Raw genomic sequence first — 13096 nt, 5'->3', positions numbered from 1 at the left:
TGCTATTTTGTCTAGACTCAACACACTACAATTAATGCAATGAAATTTGACAAACAAAATGATCTCTTTCAATCTAACAGCATCCTGGGCTTCTGTTTATTTGTTTGTTTTTCTTCTACTTATATATAGAGGAAAAACATTATGCCAATGCTGCATTTCTTTTGGGGCCCTACATCCCGTTTCCTCCTAAACCTTTAGCAAAATGCTCTGGGCTGTCATAGCGTTGCAGAGTGCCATTCTTCTCCCTTCCTGTTTCCTCTCTCCAGAAGAGCCCAGAGATTCCTTCTCATTGGAAAATAATAGGCCCCGATCATTTTCCTTTTATTTCAATATTTTCTTAGAGATAAAACAATAAATATAATGCAGTTCCTATTACCAGATGTCACATACATATTACATAATAAAAACCCCTTACTAAACAAATTTTCCCCACTACAGTGGAGAATGGGGATTCCATTTAGAATGGTTATGCAGCATGAAATGATTATTTATGAGTTCTGTCGTGGGGGAGGAGTGGGGGAAGGGGAGAGTTCCTCTTTGGGAAGTAGGGACAGAGTTGGGCTCCAGAGTGAGATAGGAGATAGGTCACTGCCCCTGGTGTACCACAGAGGGTTGGGTGGAACCCCCAAATTGATTCTGCTCATGTCAACAGCAGCCCCAGCGGGTTTGGGAGCCTGGCTTGCTTGGGTCCCTCTGGCAGAAGGCATGATGGGATCTTCCTCTCCAGAGCTGTGTCCTTGAGGCTCCCCGTGGGCAGCTCCTGCTACAATCTCGGAGGCCTGCCAACAGGCTCTCCTGCTCTTCTCCCTCCACTAGACCTTGCAGCCCTGTCCAGGTTCCCTATTCTTTGGAAGACACTTGCTCAGGGCAGCGAGCAGTGTGAGTGGAGAGGGAGGGGAGGTACTGGCCCAGCGCTGAGAGGGGCACACCTCAAATGAACACAGGGCTGGTCGGACACAGAGCAGACTGTCACTCTAGGGTTCGAGCCTTTTCCTGGCTCAAGTCCCCACCCCATTCTCCAACTCTGGGAATGCCAACCCATTCCTAGCCCTTGGGTGTTTCCTTAAGGCTCTTCCAGCTCTCCCACATCCATGACTGGGGGGCCAGGGACCAGAGGCAGATCCTAACTCCAGGCTCTGGTGGCCGGGCCACCACTGTGGAGCAGGGCTCCCTACTGCCAGCTTCCTGCCAGGACTTTTGAGTCTGTCCTGCTCTGAGACTCCCTGTCCTGGCCTCTGTCTACCTACTGGGGCTCCCCTGGAAGGCCTGGAGGGACTGCAGTCACCCTCTGTTGGCTGTGGCCACATCCTGCTTCCCTTCCATCCACTGTGCCCTCCTCTGCAGCCAAGGGCGCTACTGAGCTCCTAGCCATGGGAGGGGGCTGCATGCCTGGAGGACGGGCTTCTGGATTCCGTCCATCTTTCCCTGTTCTTCCTTACAGTTTTAAGTCACCTTTCATCAATACTGAGCCAGGTCATCTGTCTAGGAGGGGTGGCAAGTTGCTCGTCAGAGGAGCTGGACCATGTGCCTGAAGCTGCTTGTGGACTGCATGCTTGGGTGTGTGAGGGGTTTGGGGCTGACTCATTTGGGAGTCTGGAGCTTCTTCTCAGGGCCCCCCAGTCCTGCTGTCATCAACATACACAAACCAGCTGCAGCCATCTTCCGCATCAGGGGTCACACTCAGGCTGGCTTCATGGTTGCAGCCCCTCTTGAATGCTAATCAAGAGAATCCTCTAGGGATCCAAATTTCAGACCAGGACAACTAAATCTTTCCCTGCTTTGTTGACCTATTTGGAGAGATCAATGAAAGTTTGCAGCCCCTGAACGTGTGAAGGACGTGGTGTTGGAAGAGGTGTAACACTTTACCAGGGGACAGAACCAAGAAGCCTGCTCAGTGAGGACGGTGCTGAGCCATACCTGGGAGTCGACCTGTGGGGAAGAGGAAGAAAGACAGTTCAGGAAGCCTGCTATAGTCTGGGCCCCTGTGTTAAAGGTCCTAGCTCATGGTGCAGTTTCTTTCTTTACTTCCCCGTTGCAAGGAAGTGAACAGGCCTCCTCTGCCATGTTCCCCACCATGAGGGACTGGGTCAGCACAGGCCCAAAGCCATGGGACCAAGAGACCATGGACTGAAACCAGAGCCAAAATAAAACTTTCTCCTCTTCAGTTGATCGTATCTCAGGCATTTTGTCACAGTGATGGAAAGCTGACTAACATAAAGTCAGAAAGGTATGTGGGTTCCCTCAGCCTGGCTCAGGGCCCTGTGCTCCTTCTTTTTGTGCAGTTGACCTGGCACACTGCTGGTGAATGAATGATTACTCTGATTCCATGCAGAGTTGTAAAAAAGGAAACCTACTCAATTGTGAACCACAGTAACGAAATTGAGGAGGAAAGAAGGTGTCCGAGAGGAGAAGGTGCCCCCTTGTCCCTCAGTAAGGTGTGATTACTATTCACAGCAGTGATGATAACATTGAAGGATAGTTGAGACATAGGCAAGGATGGAAATAAGGCAGCACGCTGCTCCGATGTCAATTTCCCTGCGGCAGGAGCTTCCACGAGAAGGAACTTCTTTGATCTCCTCAGACCACTTTAAACATGAGTAGGTCTGATTAGGTCTGGAGCAGGCCCCCAGGAATCTGCCTAGTTACAACTTTAAACATTGTTCTAGTACCCCCAGCTCCTTCAAGGATGTAGGTGTGCATATGAATGGGGAGATATCTACGTTCCAGTCTTTCCATCTTTAGAAAGAAGAACTGAGGGTGTAGTTCCATTTTAAAACCCCTCTACACTTCCATGTGATATGCTGAATATTCACAATAATCCTGCAGGTAGACACTAGGCATCCCCTTCCAAGGACGTGGAAACTGAGGCTCAGCATTTTCTGTAGCAGAGCTGGAACAAAGCCAGCTGTGTTGCTTCCTTTCTAATGCAGTCCACTGCTACCAGGCACTATTTTCTTAGTTGGGCTGGGTTTTAATTCTTCCCCCTATAAGTCAGGGATCCACTCATGTGGACAGACCACTTGCTTTGCCCAGACAGACTTCTCAGCCAGGGAAGAATTGGAACAGAGGTGGAAAATCCTGGCCTGGGGGAGGGGGAGGATCTTTGGGACAAGGATGAAATGGCTCATCTACTCTTTTCCACCATCTTTACTCCTGCCTGCCTGCTCATCCACACTGCTGTTGGTTTGACGTAGGGCAGTCTCTGCTCCTGCAGCAGCTGGGGAGTCACAGGCCTGCACCAGAGGATGCAAGTTCAGTCCTGCCAGACATTGTATTCACTGAGTCCCCAGTAAGCTAGAGAGTCCAGCTGCTGGCACACATAGAGCCTGTTTCTTAGCTACACAGTGAAAAAGAACCCAAATATCTTTTGAGCTGTCAAGGTCTAAACTATTCTTTGTTTTTTTAACTCAATTAGGATCCTGCAGGATCCACTGGGATATCCAGAGAGCCTGAGGAAGTCTTGGGCAGCTGAGAAATAATGCATCTCTGGTAAAAAGGAGAGAAGCGGGCTCTGGTAGTGTTTTAAAAATGAGTATGATGAGTCCTGAAATGAAAAGACTCTGGGCAAAACAGTTAACGCCAGGTGGTTGTGTTGCCCAGCTCTGGGGCCCCAGGCTTGTAGACAATGACGTGAATAGCCACCCGGAGCCATGCACTGGGGCAGCCCTGAGATCTTCTTTGGGCTTCTGTCTTACGTTAGAAAAGGAAGAGTTGGCTGAGATGCTTTTAGTAGACTTGTCTGGTGTTTGGGTGTTGGAGCTGTGCAGTCCTGGCTGGGCAGACCAGGTATCTCAACACAGTTCCTGAATTTATAACTGCTGCTTTTTTTTTTTTTTTTTTTAATACTTTCCAAAAGTTTGACCAATGATTCTCAAACATAATGTGTATAAGCGGTCCCTCTGGAGCTTGTTAAAATGCAGACTTTCAGATTCTGTTCTTAGAGAATCTGATTAGGTCTGGAGCAGGCCCCCAGGAATCTGCCTAGTTACAAAAGCTGATCTTAGATCAGACCACCTTTTAAGGTACTGGCATTAAATTCTGTATCATATCAGGAAAAGCTGACAAGTGATCCAGGCATGATAAACATAGTCAAGTCTAATTTCTCTCTGGTTTTAAGGATTTTTTTTTCCACTTTGTTTCATTTCAAATTTAAAGTTGGGCAGATAAGTGCTACAGACCCATGGGCTTTATTGCCAAAGCTGTGGTATACCCAAATCTCTCAGGCTGACCAGCGGCTCTCCCCAGCCCAAGGTATACACAGAAGTCCCAAAGGGTGAGCCCGGAGGCGGGCTGCCTTACCTTGAACACCTGAAAGCGTATTGGAAAATCCTCATCTTCTGCCTCGAAGCTTTGTGGCTTGACAGTGAAGGACACAACAACATTGTGGCCTCCCATGAGCTCTGGCACTTTGAAGAAGTACTGAGCCTCCCTCTTGAGGGATCCTGTGTGAGAAAGAGCCATTACAGGCACTCAGTCCACCCTGGGGCCCTCAGTGAGGGCTGGGTCTAGTTCAGAGAGTCATGTGGGATTGGCTTATACACACTGCCCTGGGAAACCTAAGACCTGGGTCCCCATCCACATTACTAGTTGTGCTACAAGTTTCTTTATTTCCTAAACTTCAGTCTCCTCCTCTTAAAAAACAGGGAGCGAGTATAGTGCCCCCCTTGCTAATGTCTCTTACCTGTAAAGTCGAGGCCTGTGTTATAATAGTAAGTGGAATTCCAGAGTCCCCAGGTTTGCATGAACTTAGGCACTGAACCATGGAGACTTGAAACTGTGTCAATGGTCCAAGCATCAAAGAGGATGGGAACACGGGCAGAGGTGGCCATCCCTACTGCTATTCTACCCAAGCATGCTCACGGAAACCAGAGCAAGAAGAGAAAAGGCATGCGGAAACATTAGACTCAAACGTATGAAGAAATGATGATAAGTTAGGATCGAGGTGAAGGGACACATATCAGAAGATCTGGGTCACAGCTGGGAAGCTTTGAGGGTGGAGGGGGACCTGGAGGATCATCACCGTCATGGGCTTTCTATGGGGATTGAATAAGACAATGCATTAAAATGCACCCAGGAGCATATAGCAGGTGCTGCATCGCTGGCTCCCCTCCCTCTCTCCCTGTAAGGTATTCCTAAAAATGGCCCCAAGGTCTAATTTTGCTTAGTTCATTGATATGCATTCTATCCAGGCAAGAGGACTTTGGCTGCATAGACAGACAGAGCTCAGGAAGATGGATCAGTACGTTTGCTGCCCACGAGTGGGCAATTCCTTGAGTCTGCCATGGCCTCCTGGTGAGAAGGCTTTCTGAGTAGCAGAGTGATCACTAGCACCATGAGGTTGAAGAGAGGGACACCCTGGGGCCTGGGGTCATTCAAACAACTCATTCTCAGCAGGCTGCTGCTCAGAAGGAGTGCATGTGTACATACACGCACTTTCACACACAAATATGTCGTTCACAGCCTCTTTTATCAAGGATGTATTAGCACACTCAGATTCAACTCCACAGGGAGCAGTTTCACCCATCATTGTCACAGGGAGCAGGAGGTACAATAAGGAAAGGTGACTCTTAAGGATGAAGTCAACAAGTTTTATTCCTGGGGACTCTGACGATGGGCTCAGAAGTGCCCCACTCCTGTCTCACAGCCACGCTGGGGTAGGTGTCTTGTGTCTGGGTGGTGTTTTTAGGTTCACGGAGCAGACAGGTTTACTAATTGCACTCTTTACAGTTGGGGACAGAGACATAAGCTATGTTCCCAGAGTCACAAAGCTAGTGTGTAGCAAAGACAATGGTTTAAGCAGCACCTTGACTTTAGTCCCCAGTTCTGTCCACAGCCTTCCCCACTGTCCTGGGTACTTAAAGAGCAGGGATTCTGTTCCACTCCCCTGACGTAGATGGAGGTAAGAAGGATCTACAAACGGCCAAAGGAGGCATGGTAGAGATTCCCTGCCACCGCCCACCAGCTACCGTGTCCCTTCAAGAAGCAGTAACTTCTTCAGACTGACAAATTTCTCTCCTTTCAGCATCAGGCTAATGGTCTATGTAGAACCAAAGGTCAGAGATGGTCAAAACCAGGGCAGCGCTAGGGCTGAAGGTCTGCTGCACTGGCAGAATGATCCCCAGCATCGAACCTACCTGTGGTGTTTCCTGGAAGCACTTGGTTCTTAAACATTGTCAGGTGCCATCTTTCATGGGGTGTGAACCCAGGGTCCAGAGTGATTGGGAATTGGTTACAGATGAACAGGGAGGAGAAGTTCTCTTGGAAATCTTGACATGACATCCTGTGGAAAACAGATACCTGTCATGAAAGGACAACTGGTATATCCCCAGGTGGGGGTTCCCATCACTTCATTGTACCTTTTCAGCATCAGCTAAAGGATCCATTGACTTACTACTGACCCATCCAAAGACCTAGGTCTGATTCTTGCATATTCAACACCAAGTTGCTTTTTCAGGACCTCTCCCTCCAGTGTTTGGGAGGGCAATGAGTCAAATTCCGAGTTTTGCATGTCACCTAAGAGGGGCTATATAATTAATTGTTCCCTGAGTCATTGATCCAACCATGAGCCCTCCATGACCAGTGGGACATGCCAGCCTCTCTGCTGTGGGCACCGCATGCTGCCAGGAAGTTCGCTTTTCCCTTGTGCCCTTTGCCAAATCCATTGTTGAGGTTTTTATGAAAACAAAATAGAGTCTGCACCTAAAATCCCACCTCCTACTATGATTAAAGTGGAGATATTGGGGCTATTTTTACTCCTAATTTACATTTGTTCCTCTGGTTCTTAATAACTGAGACCCAGTCTCCTTGTCGCACATGCTAAATTTCATTTAAATATGTTACTAAGTAAGCCCGACAACCCCTCCAAGAAATGTCCACTTCCTCCCCATGTGCACATGGTGGAACCCGCATTTTTAAAACATCTGGTTGTCCAGTCTGCCTCACTTGTGGGTGATGACAGTGACATCCCACTCAGAATTCCAGAGTCAGGTTAAGAAAAGAACTTCCCGCTCCTCTTTTGGAGATTTATGCCAAAGGAGACTGTGAAATTGCATGCAGGGTCACAAGATGGCATGGAAGATGTGGGCATGACAACCAGGCTGCCTGGCTTCCACAAAGCTGTTCATTTCATACCCTGGATGCCCTCATTCCTTTTACCATCAAAATATCTGAAAAAGCCCCGATATTAGCTCATAACCAAGGTGACTTTCACACCAAGACAGGGAACACAACTATTTCCCATCCAAAGTCTTTTTCTCTTCATAGAAAAAGTAGAGTCCCTCTAAACAAGTTTCTGCAATTCTCATTTCCAGCCTCATGAAAGTTTAGGAAAAGGGGTAGGGACTGAGGGTTTGGGCAATGGTTAAAGATTTAACACAGCATTTCTTAAAGAGGGTAATACCAAAACTCGCCATCTTCCTTGTTCTCATACAGCTGGCTTTTCCGCTGGTCACGAGTCTCCTGCCATTCCCACGACCTGTGCGTGGAGAGACCCAGGGTGAGATCTCACAGAGCATTCTATATCAAGCACATCTTGCCCCAGCAGGGTGGCTTGTGACAGGCCATTACTACTTCCTGGGGAAAAGTGGAGAGTATTATTCTACCTAGGGAAAGGACTCAGTCATTCTGTCATGCTGCTGGCTTCCCACCCCTGTCCCCAGCCTGCTCCTCTATCCTGAGCTCTGGATGGGTCTATATTCCAACACACATTTCCACTGGAGTCCCAGTGACCTCAAATCATCTGTTCCACCCTTTACCTCCTCCTATTGCCTGAGTGAGAAAAATGAAGGGTCCCTCCTTCTCTCTCCCTCTCTCTGTCTCTCTCTCTCATCATCCCCAGCTCTGAACAGTCACCAAATACTATCCATCTATTGATTCCACCTCCTAGACCCTCTCACAGCCACTCACTCACTTCTTCATATCACCCTCACCCCTTCTTGGACATTCAGCTGGTCTCCCTCTACCCGGTCCTGCCCACTTGCCTGCTCAGTCTCCACATTCCCATCAAAACTATCTTTCTCAAGTGTGAACTTGATGATGTTATTTCCCTGCTGAAAACAAGCCAGTGGTTCCCTATTTCTCTGAGGGCGAAGTTCAAATTCCTCAAAGAAAACCTTGGCCTCTGCCCACATCTTGATACTTACCTGGAAAATTCCACACTTCCCCACCCCACCTTGTTTGAATTCTATGCTTCAGCTGTCATGAATGTCTCCCTTTCTTTAAAGACATTCCAACCCCACAGCCTGGCTTTCACCTTGATGTTCCCCGCATCTGGAGTGCTCTTCCTCCCCTCCGTTCTGTAACCTGCTAACTCCTGCTCATCTCTCCTTTCCTCTGGGAAGCCTTCCATAGCCCTGAAGACCCACCTGCTCCATGCCTGGAGTAGGTGCCCTCCTTTGAGCACCCAGCATCCCTCACCTCTCCTTTCTCCCTTCCATCACCCTGTATTGCTATTGCTAGTTGTTGCCCTCCCTTGCTTGACTCCAAGTGCCAAGAGATCAAGGAGCTTTGCATGCCATTATACCACCATAGGGTCTGATACGTGTCTCATCACATAGTCAGGACACAACAACATTTTGCCTGCTACCTTGCTTAGTTGACTAATTACTGCTGTCCACATCTTTGGGATGATGAAGCTCATCCCAGGGTCTGGAGAGGAGGAGACCCTCCTGGGCAGAAGGGAGCAGCTGCCCCTCCTTCCTTCTGCCATTCAAAGTGGAGGCACGCTGGTAGGTGATGGGCCCCAGAGGCACAAAAATCTAATGAGATCTTTCCCATAGAGGAGCCCCCATTGACAGCCTGGGTCACCTCTGCATCAGGACAGCAAGGCAGGGACCACCACTCAGGCTTCTGGCTGCAGGCTAAGGCAGTCAGATGTGTTATTGTAAAATGGCAATTTTATAATTAAGTGATAATTACATTTTCTGCAGTGTGTAAGGGAAAATAAATGTAGTGTAAATCAATACTCTATCGACTCATGCAAGTTTGCCTTTAAGTGTGTGCGACTGAAATTTCAATTATGGCTGAGATTAGACCATCCGGCTCTCTCCATCCATCTCCATTCCTAAAAAGTAGGAAGAAATCGACCACCTGCATGGAGACAGTGATTATGCAGACCCTACAGCTTCCTTCCAGCCTGGGCTCTGCTGGGAGGTGGAGACCCTCAGCATTCACAAGGGACCTGACCCTAGAGAGCAGATGCTGCTAGACCCCCCTCTGCAGGCACTGCGCCCCTTCATTCATGCCTGACCCTGTAAGGAATAAATCCAGGTTTCTAAGCTGGCATCAGGCCGTCCAGCCCCACCCCATTGCTCTCTCTCCTCGCTTCCTCTGACTCAGGCCAGCTTGTTGGACTTGAGCAAACCCACATATTCCAAGACAGGAACTGTGACAATGCTGGCCCTCCTAGCCAGTGTCCCTTCTGAAGTGTAGCATATTTTCTTCCTCCAAAGACAACTCATGTTCAATCCAGTCTATGAAATTCTCCCCAACATGTCCAGGAAACTGTCTCTCCCTGATCTCTGGTGTCCTTTGCTGCCTTCACTGGCTTAGCATGGAAGACAGGAGTATAATAGCAACTCCTGGGAGATTACTGCCTGCTCCCCTATCCTACAGAATCTGTCATTGCCACTGGTCTTCCGTCCACTCCTACCCCTAACAGCCATCCCCAAACTAGGGATTCTGGCTAAACAATCACCTGCTTTGCCATATTTGCAGCTTGGGGTAATGGCTGACAAGACCTTGAAAGGGAAGAGTCTACTAGAATTCATGTTGAAAGGGAAAAGAAGTGTCCTGGGGAGGAAGAGAGACCAAAGGCAAGAGCAAAGGAGGAAGGGGACAGGAAGTCAGGCATTGCCAGGCTGGCTTGGTTCATGGTTTTGCAAGTTCACTTCCCTTCTGTGGGAGGATTTGGCAGACTGCTCTCCAGGGGGCACCTACGAATCATTTCGCTCTTTCCTCCTTTCTTCTTCCCCTCGCTTTTCCACTCATTCCCCACCTCCATTAAACCTTCACCTCAACACTGGCTCAGTGCCCACTTGTGCTAGGTATACACCAGCCAAGGTCAGAGCAGTGGTGCTACAGCCTGGCAGGGGCCACGGGCAGGGTCCGGGCAGCCTGGAGGGGGACCTGGAGCCTGCAGACTGCACCCACCCCCGGAACCCGCTGTGCCCACAGTGCTGCTATCCCCTGCTCGCTGGGTCCTGTTTCCTGTCTGAACACATTGCATTTCCTTTCCCACCCTGCTCCCCACCCCCATCCCCACCGGCAACAAGGCTGCCCCTGCTCTGTTATGATGCATTTCACACATCTGTCCAGGTCCTCAGAGGAGTGCCTCACGGGCTGGGCTGCCAGGAGGAGCAAGCAACCGATTGCTGTCCCTCTACCCTCCACAGGGCCACCTGCTCATTCTCAGTCTGGGAGGTTGTGGGGACAGCAGGGATCATCCCATGGCAGCTGACCATACAGCTGAACCCCTACCAGGGCATGCTTATCAGGACATTGGAGAGCCACCTGCTCCATACCACAAGCAAGGAGCCACTGCTGACACCCGGGACACCTGGGAGCCCAGATCAGCAGGCAGGCCTGATCTGAGCAGTTGAGCAAAAAGATCATTCAGACCTTTGTCTTGATTCCCCCGACTCCCCCAGACGTGAATCCATGGGATCCCTTCCAGGGAAGAGTCTCCTGCTCTCCACTTTTCTCTCTTGCCGAGTTAGAGGCTCAGCCCTGTCCTTCCTCCTGCCCTGGGTATGAGGATTCCCAGCTCTGGACCTTGGCATCCTGGAGGATAGTACAGACCTCGTGGCACCTGCCTTGCACAGAGCATGCGGTGTACAGAGTGGACACTACTGTTGCCCACAGAGGCCTAGAGAAAGGCATCATGGGAGTGTGAGGTGGACTGACAGCCACACCTAGCTGTGAGCTGGACAGGCCTGTGGCAAGGTCTGCCGAAGCAGGACGCACTACCCGCGGGCAGGTGCTCTCGGTGCCGAGCCCTCAGTGAAGAAGCAGCATGAGGTTTCGGGAGCCATACCCGTCTCCCCAGCGCCCTCTCCATTCCGTGTTGCCCCAGGGGTTCCATAGGCGGATGATTTCTTCCCAGCCTCTCCTGCACTGAATCTGTAAGAGGAACAGGAAAGGAAACTGTCAGGGCTCTCAGGCAAAAGTCAGCAGAAAGAGGGAATATGAATGCAGCTGCTTTTTATCTCCGAGGACTAATTTAACTTCTGACCTCATTTGGCTGCAGCCAGGGGGAAAAAAAAATGAAAGGAAAAAAAAATCAATGTCTCTTTTGCCGCCTGCATGGAGTTGGAATGAGATAGAGAAGAAAATGGCCCCTCATTCTGCTGAGCCCCTTGCAGGGGCCAGGTGCCACTTTATCATACTCTCCAACTGCATCCAAGAACCTGGGTGAGCTCAGATTTAATAGCAGATAAATAGCAGGGGATGCTGCTTCCGGTTGCAGAGGAGAGATGGTTATGGGTCCCCAGCCTCCTCCAAGTCCTGTCACAGACCGCAGCTCTATCCCAGGGACAGAGCCCCCTTCCCCACAGCCCCTCAGGACAGCCCCTCAGGAGCTGCAGTGCAGCCACAGTGCTGAAGAGGGTAGAGAAGGCCGCTGTGAGCAAGACTGGGACAGCCTGGGAGCTAAGGGGCTAAGGCTAGCCCTCTTCCTCCTGCACCTTGCTGCTGGCCAGAAGCCTCTAAGAGCAGATGGCCTGCAGTGGCCAAGCCTTCCTTGCCTCCTTTCTTCCTTATCATCTCTCTTCAGATACCGAGGTCGGCACCCTGCTCCTTCACTCCCCGTAAGCCAAAGGCAGGACTGTAGGAAAGGTACAAGGAAAAATGGCACACCCTTGAACCTACATTTCCAGAGGCCCGGAGTCCTCAGCCTGGAGGGGGGATTAAAATATGATTGAGCTATAGCTGGGCTATTGATCTGTGCTAACGCCGTCAGAGCAGAGAGCGGAAGGTGGGAGCTAGCACGTCCACTGACTGTAGGTCAGAGGAGGCCAAGAAAGCCCAACGGCACATCAGCCTTCAGAGGAGAATCCATGTGTGGAGGAGGGCTCAGAGCCAGGCGCCGGCTAACTTGCCTTACATCTGGTGCAGTTCTTTGGAGTAGATAGTTATACAATCTTTGTCCTGCAGAGGAGAAAACTGAGCATCAGAGAGGTTAATCCAGGTTCGCAAGGCCATAAAGTAAGTGGGGAGGGGGGCAGAATTCCAATCTTAGGCAATGCTCATCTCTAAAGACCAGGTTCTTAGTTTTGAAACTGGAACATGGATAAAGACCCCTTCTGAGATGCGGCTATGATCTCAACCTCAAATATGACCCCCGACCCCTCTGGCCCAGATGCCAAGAGGGCATTGCCCTGAGAAGCAACATGGCCACAAGGGCTCTGGAACTTGGCTGAGGTTCTTTCCTGTTGTTCTCTTGTCTGCTCCATCTCTGGCCAGCACCACAGTGGAACATGCTGTGGCTTTTGGTGCCACTACAGGGTCTCCTGGTACAGGCTTCCCACCCCTCCCTGCTCCCAGCCTTGCACACAGTTCATCATGAGCTGTCTGCACCTGCCGGAGTCCACTGAGCAGGGACGTGAGAAATGGTCTCCCAGTGGCCCACAGAGCTTAATGAGCCACCCTCAGTGCCCAGCAGATAGACAGGGGCCCAGTTGGGCACATGGAAGAAAAGCAGCCAGTGATTCAAAGGGGCTGGGAGCAGGGCTAAATGAGGCATGCAGATAAACACTCACCCCCTTGCCCTGGGGAGTCACTGCAGAGCTAGGTGCATAATAAAAAATGCCAATTTCATTTATCTTCCTGTCTGTGTCCTGCCTGGAGGGAGGATGAGCAGATTAAAAAGCACACTACAGTTATGGGCTGGTTTAATCTTAACACTCGTGGCTCAGGGTTATAGCCTGTTCTCCCTGGAGGAGGATTCTTCAACCAAGTCAAGTTCTGGGCCGTGTGTGATGGTGTCCTTTATGACAGTTTCCTCTTGGCAATCTTGTGGACCTTGGCCAGGGACACGGGGATCACATGTGAGGCAAGGACATGTAAGAGTGAGTTGGCTTAGGTTCTTCACTGCCCTGGC

General features: G+C 50.2%; 1 protein-coding gene across 1 annotated transcript in view; it reads right to left on the bottom strand.

The window, feature by feature from the left end:
• The window catches only part of CAPN13 (calpain 13), a 79499-nt gene that overhangs the window by 20932 nt on the left and 45471 nt on the right, over positions 1-13096 (bottom strand). Inside the window, exons 8-12 of the mRNA XM_079109930.1 lie at positions 11033-11118; positions 7400-7474; positions 6135-6280; positions 4300-4442; positions 1816-1929 (exon numbers count right to left, since the gene is read on the bottom strand). Coding sequence (XP_078966056.1) covers positions 1816-1929; positions 4300-4442; positions 6135-6280; positions 7400-7474; positions 11033-11118 — 564 coding nt within the window. The remainder of the gene's footprint in view (positions 1-1815; positions 1930-4299; positions 4443-6134; positions 6281-7399; positions 7475-11032; positions 11119-13096) is intronic.

Source organism: Sciurus vulgaris (genome assembly GCF_902686455.1).
Source record: "Sciurus vulgaris genome assembly, chromosome: 14".
NCBI lineage: Eukaryota > Metazoa > Chordata > Mammalia > Rodentia > Sciuridae > Sciurus > Sciurus vulgaris.
Note: the sequence above shows the minus strand (reverse complement) of the source record. Positions and strands in the feature narration are given on the sequence as shown.